Genomic DNA, 25,600 nt, shown 5'->3' with positions numbered 1-25,600 from the left:
TTTAGCATTACTAAGATTGATCAGTGATAGTAAGTTCTTTTTTAGCTCTGGAAAATAATTTTTGGTGTTGAAACAGACTTCCATAGATTACCATGGAAGTGAATTTTAAGTAACTCTTAGTAAAGGAGATAATGAGTAAGGTTGTTATTAGTAACCAGAAAATTAACAGTCCTTATATAAAGTCATCAACTAAGAAGCAGGAAAGTTAACCTGCAACTAAAACAATAAACTTGATTCTCATGATTATTATAAAAGTTCTATCTATCGATCCACTGAATTATACCAACCAACTCAGTTACCTAGTTTCCTAATGAGCAACTACTAAAGACACTGAGCTAGTGCTGATGAAGTGACAGTCATGGCCTCTGCCTCAGGTAGAATAGCAAGACATATTCTATTAAAAGGATAATAAAAGAGATTATAAGCTAAGCACACAGAGTGACAGCAAACTCAGACAAATGCAGAGTTCAGTGAAGGGAAAGACCATCGTAGGAAACCCTTTCATGAAGATGTTACTCCCTTGAGGACAGTGATACTTGTCTGTTTTGCTTACTGCTACATTACCAGTGTCTAGAAATGTGCCCGGTACAGAGGCATTTAATAACAATCTGAATACATGAATGAGCCAGGACTTAAAATACCAATGCTTGTTTGACTAAACAACTGTGCATTCCTTCTCTCCCTACTTCAGTGGTGGGAGGCTAGACCTGAGCTGCACTGGAAGACTCAGGCAGAGTGGACAAGCCAAGGGCAGTGAAAGCGGAGCCCATGGTGTAGGGAAACAAAGATGTGAGAAGACAAAGGATGTCTGGAGCTCACTGAAACAGTCCTGGGGATCTGATTTTGAATCAGCAGGCATTAGCTCCTAGACACAGACCATGCCAGCTGGTAGAGGGCCTAGTATACAAGGCTAAGGGACAGTGCATTTGTTAGACACAGGAATGATCGGAGCAGGGCAGTGATGTTACACAAGAGAGAGTTCATGAATACAGGTCAGAGAATACCCTGAAAATAGGAAAAACTAGGGTCAGGCAGACCAGTTAGGAAAGTAATTCAATGGCAATAACAATTGGTAGTAATAATGGCCATGATTTTGGTAAAAATGGAAAAGCAGGATAGATGCCATAGGTATTAAAAATATAAATAAAATCAACAAGAGTTGTTGATGATCTGACTGGACATGAAGGTCAAAGGAGAGAAAGAAATCAAAGATCATACTCAAGTTCATTATCCAACTGTGCTGGGCAAATACAACATACAGTGATGGAAAAGGTATTAGCGTGTTTACTTTTTTTTACCCGACAACACTGGGTACATTTAATCTACTCGTCATCATTCTCACAGGAAGTGATCCCACCAGTGCTTCAATCTAAAACTCAGGACCAGGGAAAGGTAAGGCTTGGCTCAAAGTCACAAAAGCAATTACCAACAGATCTAAAGACCTAAATGGAGATCTTCTCCTGTCCCTCAGTCCATTACTCTTTCCATTCTGACATCATAGTTAGTTTCCATTAATCTTTCTCAATAGTACAATTATAATTCCTAAGAAAGGCAAACCTGTTAGAAGGGGAGGCCTGTCTCTCCTGGCAGAACACCTTGCATTCTTTTGGTGGGAGATGAAAATGGGAGTCAGGAGCAAGATGTCTAACCTACGCCTTCCTACAATGTGTGGAGAAAATATAAAATAGATCCAGCTTGCTGGCTACAGGAATAACACCCAAAAGGCTTCCATGTCAGGGTGTTAACAACATGTATATCTGGAGGCACAGGGTACTTTCTGCAATCCACTCACACATTCGTATACAATAAATTAGGAATTATATATTTCCATGATATATAGTTGTCTAAAGTAAACTGAGAAACTCAGCAAATTACCCATGCTTAACCAGTAAGAACCAACACTAGAGCTGAAAGAGTGAAGAAAAATATGCCACTTTCTTCACTTCAAAAGGGGGGCTTCTTCAGTCTTCCTCAGGCATATATTCTGAAGGCTGTAATAGGAGATAGTCATGACCCGGAGGAGAAAGAGTGAAGTGGAAGAGAAAGTCTACATAAGAGACCAGGGATAATGTAAAATTTAGAATATTTCCAGGCCAATCTTATCTAAATGTACCTTATAAGGAAGTAAATCTTGAGGAGTAAATAAGTTTTTTTTGTTTGTTTGTTGTTTTAAAACACAAATAATGCTAGGGCCAGGAGTTGAAAACAATCCCCACCCCTACCCCACCCCTGGCCCAAGTCTTTTGAGATAAAATAGTTTACATTTGAAATTAATGGGTGAAAGAAAGGGTTGTTAAATTTCCAAACAATTTTTCTTCTGAGGTGAAAGGGTTTCATCTTAATGTTTCTGACCTCTTCTTTAGTAATGATTTGGCCAATATCCCTGTGTTAGGCCCTATCCACTTATAGAATGGAAAACAAGGGCTATTTTTCTCTCTAAAATAAAAATGTCTAAGAAAACAAAGGGTTTAGTCTCTGGGAAGACCAACCTTGAGAAGTTCTGCCAGGTAGAACCAAGTTGCAGCTGGAGGGCAAGGCAGCCAGAGTATGTATGTAATGGCCTCCTCACCTCATCCATCACCAGAACCCAGGCCCTGTTCCCCAAGCAACAGTGCCTTTCTAGAGAAACTGAGCCTCACTGAAGGAAAGCAGTGGTGCCTTGCAAGAGCTTCCAAATGGTGGTCTACCAGCTGACTCAAGTAAAGTCAGACAGCAAAGGGACCTCAGACTATGGGGAAAATCTCCAACATGAAAGAAACCAAAACCAAAAGGAAAAATGAGCTCAGAAGAAGAGAAAAACCACCAGGAGCTCTCATAAAATACTGTGCTCAGAGATCAATGTATCCATGAAACAAGAATAGGGGGATACTGAAAAATAAACAAAAAGGAACAATTGGATCATGAGAAATAGCTCTTGGAAATTAAAAATATGAGGGCAAAACTTAAAATTTTAATAAGGAAAAAAATACAAAAATTTTTAGTAGAAAGATTGGAAGAAAAAATATCAAGAAAATATCTCCAGAAGTTAAAGATATAAAGATATAGAAAAATAGAAGACAAAAGATGAAAAAAATCCCATGAATAATTCAAGATGCTCACTGTGAAACTAGTGACCTCTAAAGAAAACAGAGGGAAAAACTACCAAAGAATGAATAAAAAGGTTAAATTTCCAGAACTGGTAGAAGGAAATGGATCTTCGCACTGGAAGATGTGTCAAGTACCTAGTGAATAAAAATACCCAACCAATTACACTTCCATGAGAATTTAGAAATCCAAAGATAAAAAGATCCTAAAAACTACTGAAGACAAGACAAAGAAAACAGATCTATGTAAAGGACTGAAATAAAAACAGCAGGAATGGAAATCAGAAGGGACTAGTCATACCTTCAAAATCCTGCAAAGAAAATGGTTTTCAGCTGAGAATGCTTTAACCCACCCAATCTGCCATGGTATTAGGATAGAGATTTTGAGAACTGTACCCCTTCTCAGAAAGCTGGCAAAAGATGAAGGGGGACAGAAGAGGTAATGGGAGCAGAGTGTACGGGAAAGTCTGGGATGCCAGCGACAGAGCAAACCAAACAGCCAGTCAGAGGGATGAGGAAGAAGGGGGTCCTAGGAGGGCAATCCCTGGGGAGAAAACTGCACTGATTAGCTGGTGTGCTCAACATGGCAGAAAGCTGGATATTAAAAGGTTACTACGGGGTACAGAAAAAATTACACGGACACGCCCTTTGTTCCCCACCAGAAAACAATGCAAAATTATAAAAGGCAATGTACACTTATAAAAGAAATTAGAATATACTATTTGGCTTAGCAAGGAACAATATTTACATAGTCATGAAAATGCAGATACCAAATACCAAATTAATAATTATGTCAGTACTTTGAGTGGTAAAAAGGCCTAACCTACCAAAACAGAAGTTCAGATGATGTAAAAAAAAAAAAAAAAAAAAAAAGTAACACATCAAGAGTGTCAATGTAAGATATTTTAAAATATGAAAATAAGTACCAGATAATTTTAAAAGAACTGGAGCACTTGGGAGGTGAAATAGCGTGGGATGTGATGGAAGAATGTTGCTTTTCATTAGAAGCCGATGAGGGCAACTTAATTTTTAAAATCAGTATGCATCTATTACTTTGATTAAAAAATAATAACAAACATTCAGTGAGTACTCACTATCACTACATGCCAGGGACTATTTCAAATGCTTTATAGGTGACCTCGTTTAATCTCCAATCTAACAATTCTTTTAGGTAATACTATTATTATCCCATTTTAAAGATGAGGAAATTAATGCAGATAGGGGTTGGGTCATTGGCCCAGGAGCTCAATGCTAGCAACTTGATGGAGCCAGGATTCAAATTTAGGCAGTGTGGGCCAGAATCTGGAGATCTTATTAACTTCTGAAGAAGCCAAGAAAATATAATTCCATAAATTATTTTGGAAAAAGCAGATTTTCGCCTATCAATAAGCGCAGACAGTCATAACCAATCAGACTAACAGACATGAGTAAGTGGAAAGCATTTCTTTTCTCATATCTAAAATCCTATATTTTTCTATCAACAATAAAAAAACGTAGCCCAAACAGCAAGAGCAGCAGAAAAGAAAAAGTTGGAAAAAATTGCAGTCACACAAAGTATAGTTAAAAAATGACTAAGTTTCCTTGATATATGAATTTGTTGGAAAACCATTTATCAACAGCCTGTTTCTCTCTACCAGAGTCCCTCAAGCCGAGAGCCATGTCATTCCCCTTTGACTGATTAATTAGCCAATCAGGGAACATTTTTCATTGTGAGGCATGATGGTTTATTCCAGCTAATGTTTGGTCTCTAATGGCGACATATTAAAGCCAACTCGGCTATTTTAGCCCTGTGGAGTGACCAAAAGAAAGGGATAGAAGATAAATCAAAAGAGCTCCCTTCAGTTTTCCTTCAGTCCTTAACAAAACCCCCAAGGAGCAAATGGCTGGAGGAAAGATCCTCTACCAATAAAAGAAAAAAAAAAAAAGAAAAGAAAGGTAGAAACGCCTTCAAGCCAAGGGGATCCTTTCCTGTGTCTGAGGAGCAATAATTTATCCTCTGTTGATTAACAGACCACTGATAGAATAGGCACTAAAAAGTCAATATCTAGCTCTTCTTCCTTTTTTCAAAAGCTGTGCTCAATAGAAAATCTAGTTCGGCAATGCTTCTTACTCACTTGGAATGATTTCACCGCTGAATTAGAAGAGGCCAAGAGTAACCTGATCTTGGGTACTCTTCACACTATGGATCACACTCCAGCCAGGCAGTTGCCCATTGTGGTGCAAGTTCTCCAAGCTTCTCATCCATCCCTATGCCTGTGATAGGCATCAAAGCACAAAGATCTTTGTAGAAGTTCAAATATCAGAGGAATACAAGTTCCTAAAGAAGAGAGATGTGAATATTCACATACCCAGGAAACAGGAAGCACTTCTCAAATATGTATATTATACTGCCTAGCCCGTTTAGCAACATTATTCTAAGCAGCTACTCCTTGCTACCCAATTCCACACTTATGTACATAAAACTAACTGGCTTTCTCACCTCCAACTAGGCCAAAGATTACAAATTAGCAGTTGTGTCAAATGAGATCACAAACATGTTTTACTTGTCTGGAACAAGATCTACCACCACCACTGATTTCAACATCATCATTATTTTATAAATCTTGGGAACTTTCGGGCAGGATATCAATTTTCCTGATTCCCTGTCATCTTAAAATTAGACTACTTACATACACGTTTACAGTCAGATACCTGGACTCCATGGACATTTGAGACCCAGGATAAGCTGGCAAATAGAAAAAAAAGGCATAAAAGAGAAGATGTACCAAGTTATGTAACAAGTTACATCTTCTTAACAATACCTTGTCCATTCAGAGACTCTTGCCCTTTGTACCAAGATCAATCATCAGTTCTCCGTAGATTTTTCTGGCACCATGGTAAAAATTAATGGTTCTCTAGTCTGTTTCCACAATGTTTAAAACATACTTCAGTAACTGAGTTCAATTCAGTAAAAACTTTACTGAGAGCCTACTTCATGCAAGGCATGGTTCTAGATGCTATATAGAGTACAAAAATTCCTGCCCTGATGGGGCTTCCAAACCACTGAGGAAAGACGGTAAACAAACAATTCAATGTATCAGGTGGCAGTAACTGCTATGGAGAAGAATAAAGCAAAGGAAAGGGTATAAGAGTTTCAAGGGTTTTGTTGTTATTGTTTGTGTCTTCGATTATACATAGGGTAACATTTGTACAAAAGTGTGAAAGAGGTAGAGGTAGGCCATTCCACACAGAAGAGCCACCAAGTACTTAAACTTGGGGTGGGAGCAGTCCTGAAATACTAGAGGAACAGCAAGGAAGCCAGTGTGATGAGGGCAGAGCAGTTACCAAATACCCAGAAGATGAGGTAGGGCAGTAGTGAGTATGTGTTTATGTATATATGAGAAAGAGTGAGAAAGAGAAAGAGATAGGGTAGGGGTGGGTGGGTATGACATACAGAATTCTAGGCCATTGTAAACATTTACTTTTTATACTTTGCAAGGTTTTGAAGACAGTAGTGACATGATCTCAATTACATTTTCCAAAGATCACTCAAGCTGCTATAGAGAAATACACTGTAGAAAAGACTCTTACACTCTCCTAAAGAATCTGTTACATTTCATTCAAGATATTTCTATAACTGTGTCCTCTAGCAGAGGACCATGAATTCCAAGAAGGGGGCCAAGTCCTACTGTCTTTGCAGCTTTAGAAATCAGAGCAATCATCAGGACACACCACATAAATTTTTATAACCTTTTAAGTTTCTCTAGCTTTTCCATTATTAAATAAATGCCAACAAACTATGTTTACTGTGCAAGAGAAGAAATCAGGACTTTACATAACCTGTAAAAGAATATCTTTTGTGTCTGGCTTCAAAAGTATTAACAGAAGTAAAGATTGTACTAGGTACAAAATATCACTTTGGTTCAAATTCAATATCCTTGGTAAACTATTCACTATTTTGTCCTTTCATACCTCCAAGGATTTTATGTTGCTCAGATGAACTTCAGTGAAAGAAAAGGGAAGGGTAATGGTCTCCTGGTCCTTCCTAAATGGACTGTCCTTCAAGTTTCTTAGATGGCATTTAATTCCACTTGTAAATCTCCCCAAGCGTTAAATTTTCTATGACCTAAGTATTTGAACTGTCGACTCCCTGTCTGAGGAACATTTTTTATATCTAAGTCTCTGAAACTCACATTAAAAATCTGTTTTGCCTTGCTACTGTTAATGGAATCAGGCTAATTTCCATTGTGATGACAAAAATAGTCCTGCTTTATGCAATGGCATAAACTAGATGATCTGAAGAGTCTATTTGTCCTTGAGATCCTATTACCTTTCCATAAACAGACTCTAACAGTACTAAAACACTGTAAATCTTTGGGGAAGAGGGATAGCATCAAATACATTATGAAACTTATTAAATTCAGTACCATCATCTCCATGAATACTCAATACATGTTGATGATGATAAAGAGGTTTTTATCTCAGTTTTCATTCATTTATTTTAAAGCAATGAATTCTTTACACACTGAATAAATGCCAATACATCTACCTCAAATTGTGTAGGACATCACATTAGAAGGAAGATAACTGCTTTAGTTATTACTCATAATAAATACTAATTCTTAAAAATTGATATGCTAAGAAATCCACTATAATTACTGTAGTGGGAAAATGGCAACAAAAAGCTTCCTTGCTGGAAGACTATAAAAGGGAGGATTTAGGGCACCTAGGTGACTCAGTCAGTTAAGTGTCTGACACAGGTCATAATCTCAGGGTCGCTAAGACTGAGACCTGCACTGGGCTCTATACTGGGCGTGAAGCCTGCTTAGGAGTCTCTCTCTGCCCCACTCCCACCCAGGACACACTCTTAAAAAAAGAAAAAAAAAAAAAAGGAAAGGAATTATTGGCAATGAGTAAGTTTACACAGTACATTTATATTAACAAATACTGCTCAGCATGTGACTATGCACACATGGATTAAAATTTTCTCATTACTATGTTAAGTTTATTATTCACCAGCTTAAATTTGAGTGTGTTAACAATTATAATGATGACAGCAATCTTAGCAGCAGCAACTAAGGTATGTTGGGCACTTACTGCATGCTAGAGACTTGCTAAGGCTTGGCTTAATTCTTGTTAGATAATTTATTAGCCCCATTTTATGACTGAAGAAGCTAAGGCTCTGAGAGGTTAAGTAACTTGCCCCAAATCAGTCTTCACACAACCCATGGGCTCAAAAACAGGCTCATCAAATTCTTACAGTGCCTGCTCTCAGTGCCATACTCCAGTGAATGAGCTTCTCATTAGAAGAAGCGAGAGAAATAGAACAATTCATTAGATGACATGATTTTCTCATTCCACTGGTTAAGACATCTACCAAGTTCACCAATGCACAATCACAGAGCCACAGAATGACAGCTCCTTAGAGGGCCATTTCAGCTATCTAGGTAACAAACCACTGCAAAACTTAGCAGCCTAAAACAACAATCCTTCCATTATCACACACTACTTCTGTGGGTCAGCAATTTAAGAAAGAGCATGGCAGCGTGGGGCTCTGGCCCCAGGTTTCCCTAATGTGGCTGTGATCAAAAAGTGATTAGAGCTGGCATAGCAATGGGTTGGCCTGGACCTCTTTCTCTTCACAGGCTTGGGAACCTTTCCACATATTTCATCCATCAGTACTAGTTATTTCTTACAAACCATAACAAACAAATCTGTTCTTTTTTTTTTAAAGAATATTGGTAAAACCATCTGGACATTCAAAGTCAGGATTTCTCTTTAGGCAAGGCAGGGTTTTTTTTTTTTTTTTCTTCTTCTTCTGATTGTATTATTTTAGTCACCATATAATACATCATTAGGTTTTGATGCAGTGTTCCCAAATTCATTGTTTGTGTACAACACCCAGTGAATTGCCAATCTGCTAGTTCTTATATATAACCTGCACCTCCAGATAACTTTCATTCCCAGTGCCCATCTCTGAACACACTCTTAAAATACGGTACCCAGGCCTCAAAGAATAGTTCAAATACAGTCACCGCTGCAGAAAATGAGCAAAACACCTGTTGCCTTCAGCATGCAGGCACAAGCGTTCTGATACATCCCAGGCCTGTATGTAGGATAGCTGCCATACTTAGATACTCTGGCTTATATAAAGCTGAGGTCAGGTTACAAATCCTTGCCTCTAAATTAATTCTCATCTAACTGCTATCAAATGAGATCTTTCCAGGATTAAATGAGACTTTACCATCTTCATAAAATTTCATCTATTTAGTTTTGGTTAAATAAAGCGTTTTCCAGCTTAGGGAGATTATTTTGAATCTTGATCCTGTTATCAGTGGTCAAAATGATGATGAGAATTATGGAAGTCATCAGAGCTGGCAAAAAAACCCCCAAACTTTAGTCCTAATTCAATATATTATTTGGCTTGTTTGTGGGCTTAGTTTAAATTTATCTCTAACTAAATGGTTCTTCATTAGAAGACTGCTTTAGCAAATACTAGGCTGGTATGCAAAGCTGCATAGCTTTTGAATCCTGATGTCCAGATCTGAGGTAAGAAAGGGGAGGCAGAGTGACAGAGGCTGTAGGAAGGGGCAGAGGTTTAAATTTAAGAGTTCACATCCGGTAAACCATTTACAAAACTCAACCTAATTCATGAATATAGGTTATTAACATGAACATTTGGAACAAAGGAGGAGTAGCTTTAATTCAAGGGCATTTCAAGCAAAAATTTTAAAAAAGGACTCTTCTTTTCCCAGTGATCTTCCCTTATGAGGTAATAAGGGCAGTTTAGATTTTAAAAGTTATATAATACTTCACTGTACTAATAAAACCATATTTTATGTAATGATATTCTATTTGGCATTTCAGAAAATACATTTAGTTCTATAGAGTGTATATTTTTGATACCATTAATAAAGTTATAACTGGGGGCGCCTGGGTGGCTCAGTGGGTTAAGCCGCTGCCTTCGGCTCAGGTCATAATCCCAGGGTCCTGGGATCGAGCCCCACATCAGGCTCTCTGCTCAGCAGGGAGCCTGCTTCCTCCTCTCTCTCTGCCTGCCTCTCTGCCTGCTTGTGATCTCTGTCAAATAAATAAATAAAATCTTAAAAAAAAAAAAAAGTTATAACTTTAAAAAAAAAAATAAGGGCAGTTTATAGAGCTAAAACAATGGTCAAAATATCCCATGAACTCAACTAGCCAAAAGAGAAGGATCTGCTTGGAAGTGTAGGTTCAGATTTGACAATCAGTCAGAAATGGAAAAGAAAGGAGATTCATGGTAACTGACAAGAAAGGAACATAAATCATGTTTTGGTTCAAAAAGCAAAAGCCCTCAGGTTATTCAAGCAAAGTAATCATTAACTGGGGTATTTAAGAGCATATAAGAAATACAAAGTTTCTAATTCAATCATGTTACAGAGGTGAAGAAATTGACAATTATTTTGCCAAGAGCCTATGTCAGAAACCTGCTCTTGAGAGAAACAAAGTAGGAATGCTGGTAACAGTCTCAGTCCTTGATATGGTTTAGGAGTATTTTCTCTAGTGATAAGGCTGAATCAGGAAACAAGCTGGATAGAGGAAGGAAACTGCAAAAGTGGGGGGAGGGAAAAAAATGAAAGAAGGAAAAAAAAAAAGGAGTATCAGGAAGTTCAGTAAGATAGGAACTAATGGAATTTGTTTTTCAGTGTCTCCAATTCCAACTTGCACACCAAGTGAGAAAAGATACACATACATACACTAGCGTATCTATAACTCCTGACAGGCACTGGCCAGCACAAGTACCTGCTGCAGGTCTCGGGGGCCCTAGTAATTTCAGTTCAATATGTTCGATCATTTCTTTGTCTCCACAGAAAGTGCATACATCTCCAATTTAGGTGAACTCCAATCCAGAGTTATTGTCTTCTTAGTACAAAGATGATGGGGAAAGGAAATGAAGGACTTGGAAATTAAAAATGTACAACCAACCATTCCCATACAGAGCAGTGTGTTAAAAGTTTTCTGAGTAATTGGTAGTTTGTGATTATCTTTCACTATTTAAGCACTATTTAGTTCTGAATAGCCAGATTCAGATAGCCAGATTCAGATAGCACCAGTGCCTCCAGATAGTCTCTGTAGCTGGAGAAAATACTGAGCACCAAGAAAGTCAGAGAATAGTTCCTAGAGACAGGAAGGCTCTGTTCCTCTCCAAAATACAAAGTTCCCTCCTACTACCCTCACAAAGAAAATTTCCATTTTAAGTGATTTTTTAAGGAAGAGATTTATTTTTATTTTTATTAATATTTTTTAAGATTTATTTATTTATTTCACAGAGAGACAGCTAGAGAGGGAACATAAGTAGGGGAAATGGGAGAGGGAGAAGCAGGCTCCTCCACTGAGCTGGGAGCCTAACATGGGGCTCCATCCCAGGACTCTGGGATCATAACCTGAGCAGAAGGCAGAAGCTTAATGACTAGGCCATCCAGGTGACCCTTATTTTTTTATATTCATGTTTATATTTATATTTTTGTTTTTTTATTTACTTAGCACAGTCCTAGATTTTAATGATTATTTTCAGAAGAACTCTCTGGAAAATCTGATACAAGTGTTGGACTTATATATCCATATCTACATATACATATACCCACAAATTCTGCATGCAATTTAGAGGAGTTTACTAACTCACTATAATGAATGTACCCTGACATACTGCCCAAGGAGCTCTCCTATACTGACACATGGTAATTACATCACTTTATACATACACATCACTTTACAGTTTCATATACTTCTGAAATTTCTAAAGTAAATGACTTAATCGTTGTATCTGGACTTGAAAAACATCAAACAGTCTGATTTTTACAAGGCATTTTCTAAAGATCTGTAAGATAAAAGACATAAAACCCAGCAGAAGACATAAAATCTAGCAGGCATTAAGTGCCCAAGGTAGATCATGGAAACTATGATCAGGCCTTAAAACCTTGGTATTGATCATTACTGATGTGAGCTGACTCAGCATTTAACTATGCGAGATCAAGTGGTTCATACATATAATATTCAATTTTGAATTAGACAATTCTGATAGCAGCATCTGCTGAGGTCAGGGACGGTGTGGGGGAGGGGGTGACTATAACTGAGGTAGTATGAGGGAAATGCTTGTGTTGAAGATACAGTTCTGTAATTAACTAAGACTGTGGTTATAGAATCCACAAATGTCATAAAGTGGCACAGAACTACACAGGATTGCTACCAGTGTCAATTTCTTGGCTTTCATCTTGTGTGATAGTTATGTCAGTTGTAACTACTGGGATAACTGGGTGAAGGGTACAAGCAACCTCTCTGAACTATTTTTGCAACTTCCTATACATCTGTAATTACATCAAAATAAAAAGATTTAAAGCAAAAAAAGGTCAAAAAAATCTGTTATTAATCAAGGGCTGCAGCTATTGGGTATAAACGTATTCAGATTCTTCAAATCATATGAGACTAGAAAATGCACACGTTAACACATCATCTATGCTTCAGAAACTCAAGCTAAGTCTTTCTTAATTCAGTTCTAACAGCAAAATAAAATTGTTCCCAAAGCTGGCCCAGGCATTTGTAATCTGCTTCCTGAACCTATCAGAGTTCAGTTCTGCCTGAAGGCAAGGTAGTGATTTTGAAAGCTGAACCACTATTTTCAGCAAAATGAAATATAAAAGTCAACCAGTTTCCCACAAAGTGATGATAAAATATTAACTACTTATGCCTTTGACAAAATCTCAAAGAAAACTTCTAAGGCATAACTAAAATCATTTAAATGTAGAAATTTATTTATTTATTTGCAAGAAAGTTGACCTATGGTACAGGGGAAAGGACAATGACTCTGGAGTCAGAGGGACCTGGATTTAAATCCCATTTGTGCCACCTTGGACCTCTGTAACAAATCCTTCTGAGCACTGGTTCCCTCACTGCTAAAAAGGTGATAATGCCTCCTTCACAGGACTGTTGGGGACAAATGAAATACTATCTGAAGTGGCCAGCACCGTGTCTGGCACACAGATGCTTTATAAGGTTGTAGTTTCTTTTCTGTCATTACAACAGTCAGGGGTTGTAGAAATTAGTTAAGTTCAGCTTTAACTTGAGAGGTAGGATATCAGCCAAACTAGATGTGGTCAATGTCCAAGGTTCTTGAAATCTCGATGCAAAGACAAGATCAATATCAGCACCTTATCCAGAGCACCCACAGAGAATTACTATGCTAACATTCAATACTACCATGATGTCTAAGATTTTTCAGGTATCTGACCTCCAGCAGCACCTTTACCTTGGCAATGCCAAATACAAATTCAGGCCAATGTTGCTATGGGGGTCAAGGGAGTAAAAACAAAGTGATACTCCTTCCAACTGCAACCAGGAGCCAAAAGAGGTTGTATTTTCAAACAAATCTGATCAAAGGCCTCCTGCCCTTGGCTATAAGGACTGTTGTAACTAACACGATAAGGTTTCAGAGCAACAATTTATTCAGGGAAGGTACAGGTGTGCCTCTAAGAGCTAACTCTCTATGTGAAAATCGACACACATCTAAAAACAAATTTAAAAGTGACTCTGCTTTACAGAGAGAAATAAACTAAGAAACAGCCTCTCAACTACAGAGAACAAACTGATGAGCACCAGGACAGGGGTGTGGGGGTAGATGGGTGAAACAGGTGATGGGGATCAAGGACTGCCTTTATGATAAGCACCAGGTATTGTATGGAAGTGTTAAATCACTATATTGTACACCTGAAACTGCTAGGACACTGTATACTAACTGGAATTAAAATAAAAACTAAAAAAAAAAAAGTGACTCTGCTTTACAGTAATATTTTTTCCCTTGGTGTCTTAAAAATGTGATTAGGTTTTAATACCCTCCCATCTTATATATACGTGTAGCTATGTATTAGATGTAAAATACCACAGAGGCCCTGTCGACTTATGCAGGGCATGCAGCAATGTGACCAGCAGCATTAGCAACACCTGAGAGCTTCTCAGAAACATAGGCTCTTAAGCCCTACCCTAACCTCCAGAACTGGAATCTGCAGTTTAACACAATTTCCAGATGATCTGAGTACGTATTAAGATTTCAGAGCTCTGTCCTAGGCAGTATTCGTAACCCTAAAGCCAGAAGCTCTCCCAAATGTTACATAACAGGGGTTCCACTAGTAGCTCTCAATCCTCACTCCTAATAGTCACCCAAGTCATCTGGGTAAGTTTTATTTTAAATTAAAAGTATTTTTATTCTTCTCTTCTTAATACCTATTACTGGACCCTGAATCCAAATTTGGATTTAACTGAGCTGGGCTGGCACCCTGGCATTAGCATTTTTCTTAAAGCTCCTTAAGTGACTGAGTGGAAGTGCTGCTGAGAACCACTGCTACAGACCACACACTGCACCCTGATCTAACACTGCCTCACCAAACAATCAGGATTTCAAATGCATCTACAAGAGGAAAACCTTAAGCTAGAGTGAGAGATTAAGAAGTGCCTGGATATATATCTTAAACAACAAAACACAGTATTATATTAAGGCTGGTCTTCTCCACACCAACTACACTGAAATAGACTTTCCCTGGGCTAGTACCAGGGAATTATTTCCAAAGCTCCTCAAGTACAGGCTCACAGCAACATGGTCATGAATGACTACACCACCAAAAAGCCAAGAGGTGCTGGATAGTGTTGAAAAGTTTCATGGCACCTAACATCAGGACTTACTGACAGACATCTGTCAGAAGATTAGAAACCTCTAATCTCCTGAAACAAAAAGCTTTCCTGTGCTTACCACTTAAGTTCTTTTTTTTTTTTTTTTAATTTATTTGACACACAGAGAGAGCACAAGTAGGCAGAGAGGCAGGCAGAGAGGCAGGCAGAGAGAGGGGGGGAATCAGGCTCCCCGCCGAGCAGAATGCCCGATGTGGGGCTCGATCCCAGGACACTGAGATCATGACCTGAGCCGAAGGCAGAGGCTTAACCCACTGAGCCACCCAGGTGCCCCACTTAAGTTCTTTTAAAGTTCTACCAAAAGCCCATAAATAATACTTCCTTCCCTCATCTGTTCAACTGTAAAATTTCAAAGAGAGTACTAGAAAAGACCAGGGTCGCAGGCAGTAGGGGCTGGCAGAAGGGAGAAAAAAAAGGGTCAAGTAACCCAAGAATGCAAGGATTTGGAAATGCCAGCACAGTGGGAATGCAAGAGTGAGAGAGCTGGAACAGTAAGGTTATCATCAGAAATCCAGTATGGACCATGGGGCTGATGCAAAGGTGCAAGATGTGGCCAATGGAGAGGGTAGCTAGGGCAGAGTGGAGGTGATAGAACATCCTTGAGGATACTGAAATTACTGAGGATGATCAAAGGAGAGTGACTCAAGAGAAACACTCAGGTAACACAGATGCAAAGTCCAGAGTGAACAAGGCAGAGGGCCTGATCCAATCCAGGTCACGCAGTAACCACTGAAGGGGAGAGGTGTAACCAGAAGTAGCGTTGTCTGATGATCCTCAGCTCTTCCAACAGCCTCTCCATGAATGCAGCATCCAGTGTGGCCTGATGTCAGAACACCTCCTCCCTAATGACCCACCTGCTTTTGACATGACTCAGCAGAGACCTACAGACACCACCCCTCGGTGAGCCAATGGTGCCCAGGCCTGCATCCTCAGTCTTTACCACTGAAGGTGCAGGGGCAGAAAAAGTGCTGAAAGATGGAATTTTCTCCCAAACCGCAGAGGAAATCACCAAGCACAATCTCTAATAAGTATAGCCTTTGAAAATAATATTAAGTAACAAACAGCTACTGCCCTGGAAAAATTCCCGTAGCTCTGGAGAAATATCAGAAATAAATGACACAAGTTTTTTTTGTTCTATCGTCATCAAGGGCCTTGGCTAGGAGCCAATAAAGAAACTATAAGGAGGACATATCGGATTAGTTGAGTAATAGTTATAGCAACCATATTACAGATTTTTGGAGACAACATCAATTTTAAATTATTATCCCTTTATCTCCAGAAACCCATATTTCAAAACTTCAGTTTTGACATCCAAGCCCAGAACTGTCTCTTACTTTGGAAATGGCACAAAAAACTTTTTGCTGTATTACACAGTCCAATGACCTAATGAAGACTCTGAATTATGGACTCATTCCCTTTAGGGTACAGTTTAGTCACCCTACTCCTATCTAGTTTTGAAATAAACATTGTACAATGGAGGAAATACAAAACCAAATGCCTTACAGATTCTCCATGATGACGCAACTTTCAAAATGCTTTTTAAAGGGAACAGACCAGAATAGGACTACATACATGATACTGTTCCTCCCCAAGCCATTAGCCCAAACAATTATACAGTCCAAGCAGAGCAAACAAAACCGATGCAAGCAACTACCCTCTCTTCTGGCACGGGAGAGACATTTTTCCCTTTGAGTATACCAGCAAAGGCATTCCTCCCAAGTTTATTCCAGTCCCACACAAGGGAAAAAGCAGGTAACACATATTCTTTCTCAGAATCCTTGTAAAGCATATTATCTTCCAACTATTATTATTAAAAGGATCATACTTAGTCTTTGTATAAAGCCTCTCAAAGTTTTTTTTGGTAGGTTTATCTAAAAAGTACTACCAGTAATAGATATAAATAGTTCTACACATCGCAAAAAATCAAGTGGTGTTGAAACAGAACATATATCAACTGTATGTGGCTTAATACCTCAGGAGTCTTCTTACTCTGTCTTTTCCCAAAAATGCAGTCAAGATCTGTTTTGCTCCGAGACGATAGATCCTTCCCTAGAAAAACAACATGATGTCTTTCAGTAATACCATTCTTTCTAAAATAAGGAGCATCAATATAAACTATGACAATCCTGAAAGCAAAATGGGTTTTGGAAAAGAAACAATTTTGTAAGCTACTGACTTTCTGTCTCCCTTTCACAGACTACAACCCCTTAATTAAACATAAAATTAATTAAAAAAATCCCTTATAAATCAAGTGTTTTAGAAGCAGAACCCCTGACATTCTCTTATTTGTAGAAGCAACTAAGAGCATGTAACACGAAAGGGAAATAATTTTAAAGCAAGCTCTTCTACTAGTATGACTTCAAGGTATAATATCTGGGTCTCTGGGTTCCCCATTTATAAAAGAATTATCATTTATTCTAAGGAGACGTGAGTTACTTAGGATTATGAAATGCAGACAAAAACACTGCTAGCTACATAGCTTTCAAAACACACATGAATGAGGGCACACTCATTAACTGAATGAATGAAAATTTAAGATATATGCAAATAACTATATTAGGATGAAAGGATTTCAGATTTTTCTCTCTAAAATGTTTTTTACTATTACAGCTCTACCATCTGTAAGTAAAAGGATATATAGTAAGAGCAGGAAATTTAATGGCTGCTGGCAAAGCACTATCCAAAGGATCTACAATTCTTATTAAAAACACTGAACTCTTTCACTTAATTTCAAACCCACAAACCAACTAATTTAAAATTCACTTCTTTGGAATTTCCACTTCTACCAATAATACTCTGTGAGCAATCAACCAAATCTATTCCCATTTATCAACCACATGGTAAATGCATTTTAAAAAGTAACTGCTACATGTAAAGTCTTGAGGCTCTGGGGGAGTGAGGCTCTGGGTCAGACACAGGAATGTGTGTTCTGAGTAGGAAGCCTAAGTTCCAATGTTACAGACTCACTTGTCTTCTTAGTTTCCTGTAGCAAACTTACTTGGCAAAGTAATGGCATGACCCAGAAGGTTCTAGTTCACTGACTATCACTGGGGCATTCAAATATGATATTACTCAGTGACTCCATGAAATTAAAAAACAAAACACTCTTAGATTTAATGCAAAGTGTGGCACCATAACCAGCTTCATAGGCAACAGTACTAGATTCAATGGTCCAATCAGTATGATCTGTTTCTATCAGGGACATGGTCTTCTGTGGCTCTGTGCTACTCTCTCCTTTCTCCCTGAGCTAGAAACAAAGCTTTCCTGTTTCTGATTATTAAGCAGACCCAGACAACAGATCCTAAAAGAAATTTCCTCAAGAACAAAATGAAACATATCTCACATAGGAACTCAGAAAATGAACCTGAAAAGTGGGGAATAAAATTGGCCATGGTGGGGAGAAGTGGGAAAACCCTTAGGAGGTCTAGAGATCTATTCTTAGCTTTGTCATCAGCATAACCCATTTTGTACTGCTGAGCACATTCAGGATGGCAGTTCCTATTTCAGAAAAAGGAGTTATGCTTAGTTCAAAATATGTATCGGCCATCTTTCCCTAACCTGTCTTCTGGAATGGAACAGATACCCTCAAAGAAATGCAAATTAAGATCTTTTACGGCAACTCTATTAAAAGGAATGCTGGAGGGATTTAGGAAGGGAGGGTACATGCAAGATCGCAATTCTAGGACAGATGTCAAACTATGAACGTGCAGAGATTGAAAACAAATCTAAACATTACAGGAAAAACTGCCAAGCTGGTAGAGACAGTAAGCTGTACCAAAGAAGATGCAAGTGTTTCTAAAGTTTTGGTGATAGGTTCTTATATCAGAAATTTTTATCCTTTAGCAAAGTTCACTTAAGTAAGTGTAGAAACCAGGATTGTTACAGGCCTTGCTCTGGATTTGATCTGGAAAACAAAACACAGAGAAGAATTAAGAGTCAGAGACCAATAGAAAGGAGCTTAAAGATAGATCAAAATGTGAAGATAGAATTGGTACTGAAACAGTTGTTAGTTAGTGATCCTGGTTGAATAGTTTATGAATTTTATAAAATCATGGCCACTTTTGAATAAAATATATAAATACTAAAACTGAGTTTGAAAGCTTACTGGTTTCAGTTCTAAATTAAGGTCAAATGACAGCAAATACTGGTTAAAAATTTAGATGTTAGGGAAAATGACAATCAAAAGCTCAACAGAATAAGAACTTACGTTATCTGTCTGGGTTTGGTTCATCTACCTTTCAGTCTTCCATTGGCCATAACATGGCTTCCAGTAGCCAAGCTGATGTAACTATGTCCATAAAAGGATAAGTAGGTACTTTCAGAGAAGAGTTCTTTAAGATCGTTTTAGCTATTTTTCTAACAGTCATGATTATCCAGTCCATCAGAGTGGCAAAGGAAAGGAGGAAGGTTACCACTGTGGCCAGATATAACCATGATGCCGAGAAGTCCACATGCGAAGCAAATAAAATTACAAAAAATAAGAATTTAAGAAGCACAGAGATCTGGAACTTCTTAATTTAAGGGCAAAAGTCTTATAGAACCCAACAAGTTCTCGGGAAAATACGGTATTATAGCACCATATTAAAACAAAGCCTGAAAAAAAAAACCCTGAGCTTTCTACTCAGAGTAAAGGGGTAAGGGCCAGGAAATGCATGGTAGGTGAAATAGGTTTTGTTATAATTAAAAAAACAAAACAAACAAACAAAAAAAACACCACAACCCACTTCAGGTGTATGTAGTTAGCCTCATTTACTTGGAAAATTCATTTGCAGATCACCAGTCATGAAGAATACAACACATACTGTATCTTGATTTTTGTTTTTAACAAAAATACATGGGACCAATAATAAGCTGGGAACAGAAGATTATGGTGGTGGCAATGAAAGGTGATGTCAGAGCACCAGGCAAGCTGCAGGACTTACAGTGGGGTTTAAAATAAGTGAGACCCTCACAACCAATAAGACAGCCAGAATTTTTTCACAGCCTGCACTGGTGCTAATTTAGATTTAAACGGCAAAAGAATCCAAAGAGGAAACTAGACACCCATCACTAGCAGAGTCTCTTGCCATGGGGGGGCAGGGTTTATGGGGGAATGTACTAAAAGTAATACAGTCTGTGCATCCAGCCTAGGGAGCCAGCCACCAGGACATGTGCTGTCCAGGCAGTTTCCTCGTTTAAGAAGCAAATACTGCCGGGGCACCTGGGTGGCTCAGTGGGTTAAGCCGCTGCCTTCCGCTCGGGTCATGATCTCGGAGTCCTGGGATGGAGTCCCGCATCGGGTTCTCTGCTTAGCAGGGAGCCTGCTTCCTCCTCTCTCTCTCTGCCTGCCTCTCTGCCTACTTGTGATCTCTGCCTGTCAAATAAATAAATAAATATTAAAAAAAAAAAAAAAGCCAACGGTCATGGGAGTAAGAAGCCTGAGTAAAATCACTAGGATGAAGCTGCACAACCACAGTTCGTACCCCCTTATTTCTTCCACCCACTGCCTAACTGAGGGGCGGAAGAAAGCAATACTCTTATGATAACTCTGCACTGTGTAGGTGAAAAACTTTAAAAATGTTTTTGTAGAGTTTGATTTTTTCCTCTCCACAGATGCGCCTCAAAAAACAGTTTTTGAATTGCAAGAAACTGCATGGAAGTTAGGCTTTTAAATAAACATGGATGATACAAACTTTTGAATTAGAAAATAAGTTATTTCAAATTCAAATCACAAGTTTGGGACTCTAGAAAGGAGTAAGTATGTATCTCAATGAAAATGATATAGCCAACATTTAGGCAGTAGCAAATTTTTATATAATGCTATTTGCTACCGGAATCTCACACTTTTAAAGTCAAATTTTTGTCCTCACTCTTCCCACCAAGCTATGTAAAATGTCATCTTCCCATGTTTTAGTCTCTGGATCACAGGCAGGAGTTAAAGCATGAATCATCCTCATTGAATAAGTGAATTAGTTATGTTCACTAAGAGCCTACCGAGGGCTAAAGAGCTTATCAAACATTATGCTGAACAATCAAAAGTTCCATAAAATGGGTCATTTCTGAAAAGTCATAAAATGCAACCTACTTTAGAACTCAATAATGACTTAAAAATCTATCCTCATGTTTAACAGTGGAAGAGGAATCTGGAAGAAGGTCAGTGCTAAAGTGATCTGTGCGAGATGGTAATGCAGCACCCAGGATCCCTGTGATCTAAGATCCTCCACCTTAGAGATGACTCAGAGTTTATCATTCACATCCAGGGATGTGAATGCTCTACATGGAAAGACTTCTTTTATTAAATGAAAGAACTTTAAGATATGCGTTCATCATGGCTTGTTAAGATGGATAGTAAATAATGACTTTCTTCGTTACCTGGATTTCTGCCTCTTTTTCCCACCTTTTCTACTCATTCCCAACCTGCATTTCCTCTATTTTCCCACTCAATCTCCTCTGCTTCCTTCCTGACAATATATCTTGAGCCCTCTTCCCTGTATACCAAAGCCCCCTTCTCCACAAGCAAGGCTAATACTAAGAAATCAGCAAACCTCATTCCAAGAAATTGAAGGCACAACATACCAAGCAGGTTGATAGGATCACCTGGCAGAGGAGTGGCTTAACTAGAAATAGAAAGCAGATACTCCCAGCCATCCATCAGATTAAAGTAGATTACAGAGGTTTATCCCGGCCGCAGGAAATGGTTTAGGTGAAATCATGCGTGTAGTTAGGCACTAAAGAAAAACTAGATTTGCTAACTTGAAAGTTTCAAAGGCTGCCCTACCATCTAAAAGCCATTTTTTAATGTCATCAATTTGTTCCTTTAGGTTTTAATGAAAAAAGACTGGTTATAAAGTGGCAATTTAGCCTCCCCTCAGAATGACTGAGGAGCCAGGAGGGACTATCTTCTGTTCTGCAGCAGGTCAGGAGTGGAGACAAATCCTGATTAGAGACCATATAGGAAAACAACAAAGAAGGTTCTAGCTTGAGAAAAGAGGGCATAACACGAAGAGCCACAGAAAAACCACACCAGCTGGGAGAAAGAAGCAGGAAGCATCCGTCTCTCCTTGTACACATTCCTGAAGGTATTCAGCTACTGACTCCATTTAGCTCTGCCACAGGCTCCCACTTAAATCAAAGCCAGATCCACCTTTCTGGGTTCTACCCCCAAATGAGAACCACCATTAATAGCTAGAGTAGTGGAAATTCTAGCTCCCACTGCTATTCAACTTCTAGGAGTCAGGGAATTCCCAATCATGCCTACTAGACTAAAGCAAAGGGATTTGTGTTTCCCAGCAGGTAGAAAGGTACATCCAATCTCCCATAGGAAGAGCCATCATATGGTAACTAGACTAGCACAACAGTATTACATTCACATTTATACCTTAAGTACAGTAGATAATAAATAGGCTTTTGTATCTGGAAAGTGTACTTAATGCACAATATTGTTCTACGGGAAAATACTTGGGGGAGTTGAAGGCTAGTTAAATTGTTTCTTACCAATACAAGACTGCCACCTCGTGGTTACACTGTACAACTGCACTTGCAATTTGCGGCAGTACTGGGAAGGGAGGGGGAGGAGATGATGGAGGACATTAGGACACACTCACTACCCAGTTCTCAGATACATTTTCTAAAGCCACTTTGTAATGACCATGGAATGCCTATGTTAACACTCCATTCAATGCCAAAATGGTTTGGAATAATGCAACTCAGTTTGGGAGTAAGACTTGTAAGTAAGACTTTTCTCAAAAACAAGAAATGTAACCAAAAATGTTGAGCAACAAATTAAAATTATTTTCTGACCTAGCCACATAAAGTCTCTTTTCTCCTCTACACAGCAGACTGACTCCCACTTCCAGCTTTGTCAAAGGACTTGCACATAGTCTAAAGTCGAATGTGAGGTCCTAACTCAGAGCTAATGAATCTGCACTTTAAACAGATCTCTAGGTGATTCACAATAAATGTTGAAACTTGAGCACTGCTTTAGGTCAAACCAGTCAGGCCATCCATACTTGTCCATTTTGCATATAAAACAAGAAATAATGTTGCTGAAAGCTAAAAATCCTTTAAGAAACCTAGTGTGAACATAGGGATTTCAGCAACAAATAAAGAAATGCTTAATTTTACCTTTTGTGAATTTCATATAGTGAACACGGTTTTTGGAGATTTTAGACTTTTCTTCAAGGCTGAAAGTCTTCTTTTCTTTGTTGTCTGAGGAGTCTTAAAAATAGAATAAAAAGCATACATTAAACTCTCTCTCTGTAATCCATCCTCATTTATTCTCTTACAAATACAAGGTCTGATTTAAATGAAATCTTTAGGAGCCCTATCATTTATTATTGAACCCAAATCAAATGATTAGATATATTCTTCTTAAACTGTGTACTATGAATCAGGCAAGACCATTCACACAGAATTTGTAAAATCCTCGAGGAAGAGAACCAAAAATTTGTGTTCACACAAAACCTACATATGAATGTAATAGTGGCCTTATTTATTATAGTAAAATACTGGAAATAACCTGGAATTCCTTCAATGGGTGAATGGCTAAGCAAAGTCTGGTATATCCTTATACTGAAACACTACTCCACAATAAAAAAGAATAACTTGGATGGTTCTCGAGGGCATTGTACTTAGTGATAAAGGTCAATCTGCACAAGATATGCTCCAATTATATAACATCCTCAAAAGTGACAAAACTATACAGTTAGAGAAAACATTAACGGTTTCCAGGGGACAGGGATGAAAGGGAAGTGTTGAAAGCGGAGCGTGAGTATGAAGAGGCAGCAAGAGGCAGCTCTTCTGTAGTAATGAAACAATCCTGTATCTTAAGTGCGATGGTAATTACATGATTTTATACACGTGATAAAATTCCATTGAACTACAAACATACACACACACACACACACACACACACACACACACACACATGCAAGGCGGCTGAAAAAAATGGTGAAACGTTAATAAGGTCTGTGTTCTGAATCAACAGTCTACACAAGTGTCCTGGTTTTGATGTTATTTTATAGCTATATTAGATGTCACCACCGGGGAAAAGTGGGTGAATGGTACTTAGGACTCTTTGTAGTACTATTTTTTCAATTTCCTTTACATCTATAATTGTCTCAAAATAAAAAGTTCTTTTAAAAAGCCAATATAGGAAGGTTAAGTGATAATCAAAAAACAGAGCAGAAATGATAATCAGGTAGTGTGAAGAAGCAGAGCTGGCACTGAGCCATCACCTCAAACAGCAGATTTCCCGAGGAGACTCACCTCAAGGACAAAAATAACAAAAATAAATCATCGAGGAATAAGCTGTTTATTCCTTTGATAAAAGAGAAAAATGTGAGCCTTGCCTAAAGTAGTCCCTTGCCTAAAATAGTCCCTTGCCTAAAATATCAGAGTAAATCTGGGGTTAGAGTCATTATAGGATAGTCACTAGCTGTCCATATTCTCTCATCTTATCTATGTGAGGAGGTCAGGCAGCAGAATATCATGGAAACAGAACATCATTGGGAAAAAGAGCCTGAATTTTCCTATATTTATGTTATAAAAAACTACAGATATGAAGTTAGAGAAGGGAAAGGAAATTTTCACCTGATACCAGAGCAAAGCGAACACATGTCCAATAAACATGTTATGTTAGTTAGCTGTAATCCTTTTCGTAAATTAGCAATTTTAAAAATAAAGTATGGATTATAAAGTAAGGCTCCAAAGGATATAAAGACAGATGTTTCAAGGTTTCAGACAATCTCTACATTGAGAGTTAATTATATCATCAACCTGAAAACTTCTCTTCTGCACTTCTCAAGAAGTGCCTGGTTTTTTTTTTTCAGATATCCCCCAAGTAAATTTTTCTCATCTTTTGGAGGTCAAACACTTCTCAAGGTACATAATATTCTCAGTTTTGATGTTCCAAACACAAATCACTTACAAAGTGCTTAGATAATAGCTTAGATAATAGCTATTATCAACTGAAGACTTATTAAACAGGAAGCACTAAACTAAGAGCTTTCTATGGAGTCTTGTATTTCATTTTACAATCACCCTACAAAGTAGCTGCCATGATGATTAAACTTACTTCACAAATGGACCCTGAAGTACAGAGGGATTAAATAAGGCACATCTAGGAGGTGACTATGAAGGGATCCAAAGCCAGGTGGATATGAGTGATAGTCCACATTCTTACCTACTACTGTGTCCCCAACAGAGCTGCTCTTGCACTTCAGAGGATGTTATACATCTCCAGGGGAGCTTTCCCATCTGCTGATGACACAGACTTCCCACAGTACGTGGAGCATAAACAAATCTAAGGGGAAATCAGTCTTTATCTACTAGTCCCTATGCATTCTTTCCAAAAACTGCTCTGGTTCTGAGTGGATGCAGTAATCTGGCTCTCCTTCTCCATTTCTCCCAGGTGTCCTTCCCTCACTTTATGAGAGAGGCACAACTCTTCTCTTACCAGAGATAAATAAGGCACAAGCCAAGGTACTAAGAAGCGCCCTTTAATCAAAGCAGCAAAACCAGCTCCACGCCACACCAATGTCTCATCCAGAGGTATACTTCCAAAAAACTTTTAGCGTAATAATAGTAACCAAAATTTATAACACGTTTCCCAGTTTTACTAACTGTAATCTACTGATAGAATGACAACGCAATCCACAGGAAAAATATTTACACCTAAAACCTTGGGGTTACTAGAAATAAACCAAAAATTTAATATGTATTTGTTTGGGGGCAGAGAAATAGGATAGGATGATGAATTCTAAAAAGTTTAAGCAAAAAAGGACATGTTAACATAAAATGCTATGGGGTATAAATGCTATGCAGTATCTGTTTCAGAAGAAAGGGAA

General features: G+C 38.3%; 1 protein-coding gene across 2 annotated transcripts in view; it reads right to left on the bottom strand.

Moving 5' to 3' along the window:
* PINX1 (PIN2 (TERF1) interacting telomerase inhibitor 1) overlaps positions 1 to 25,600 on the bottom strand; it is an 85,159-nt gene that overhangs the window by 38,925 nt on the left and 20,634 nt on the right. For both annotated transcript variants that reach the window (XM_059372236.1, XM_059372227.1), the window contains exons 5-6: positions 22,878 to 22,970; positions 16,747 to 16,823 (exon numbers count right to left, since the gene is read on the bottom strand). In XM_059372236.1, the coding sequence (XP_059228219.1) occupies positions 16,747 to 16,823; positions 22,878 to 22,970 (170 nt within the window). The remainder of the gene's footprint in view (positions 1 to 16,746; positions 16,824 to 22,877; positions 22,971 to 25,600) is intronic.

This window comes from Mustela nigripes, chromosome 1, assembly GCF_022355385.1.
Source record: "Mustela nigripes isolate SB6536 chromosome 1, MUSNIG.SB6536, whole genome shotgun sequence".
NCBI lineage: Eukaryota > Metazoa > Chordata > Mammalia > Carnivora > Mustelidae > Mustela > Mustela nigripes.
Note: the sequence above shows the minus strand (reverse complement) of the source record. Positions and strands in the feature narration are given on the sequence as shown.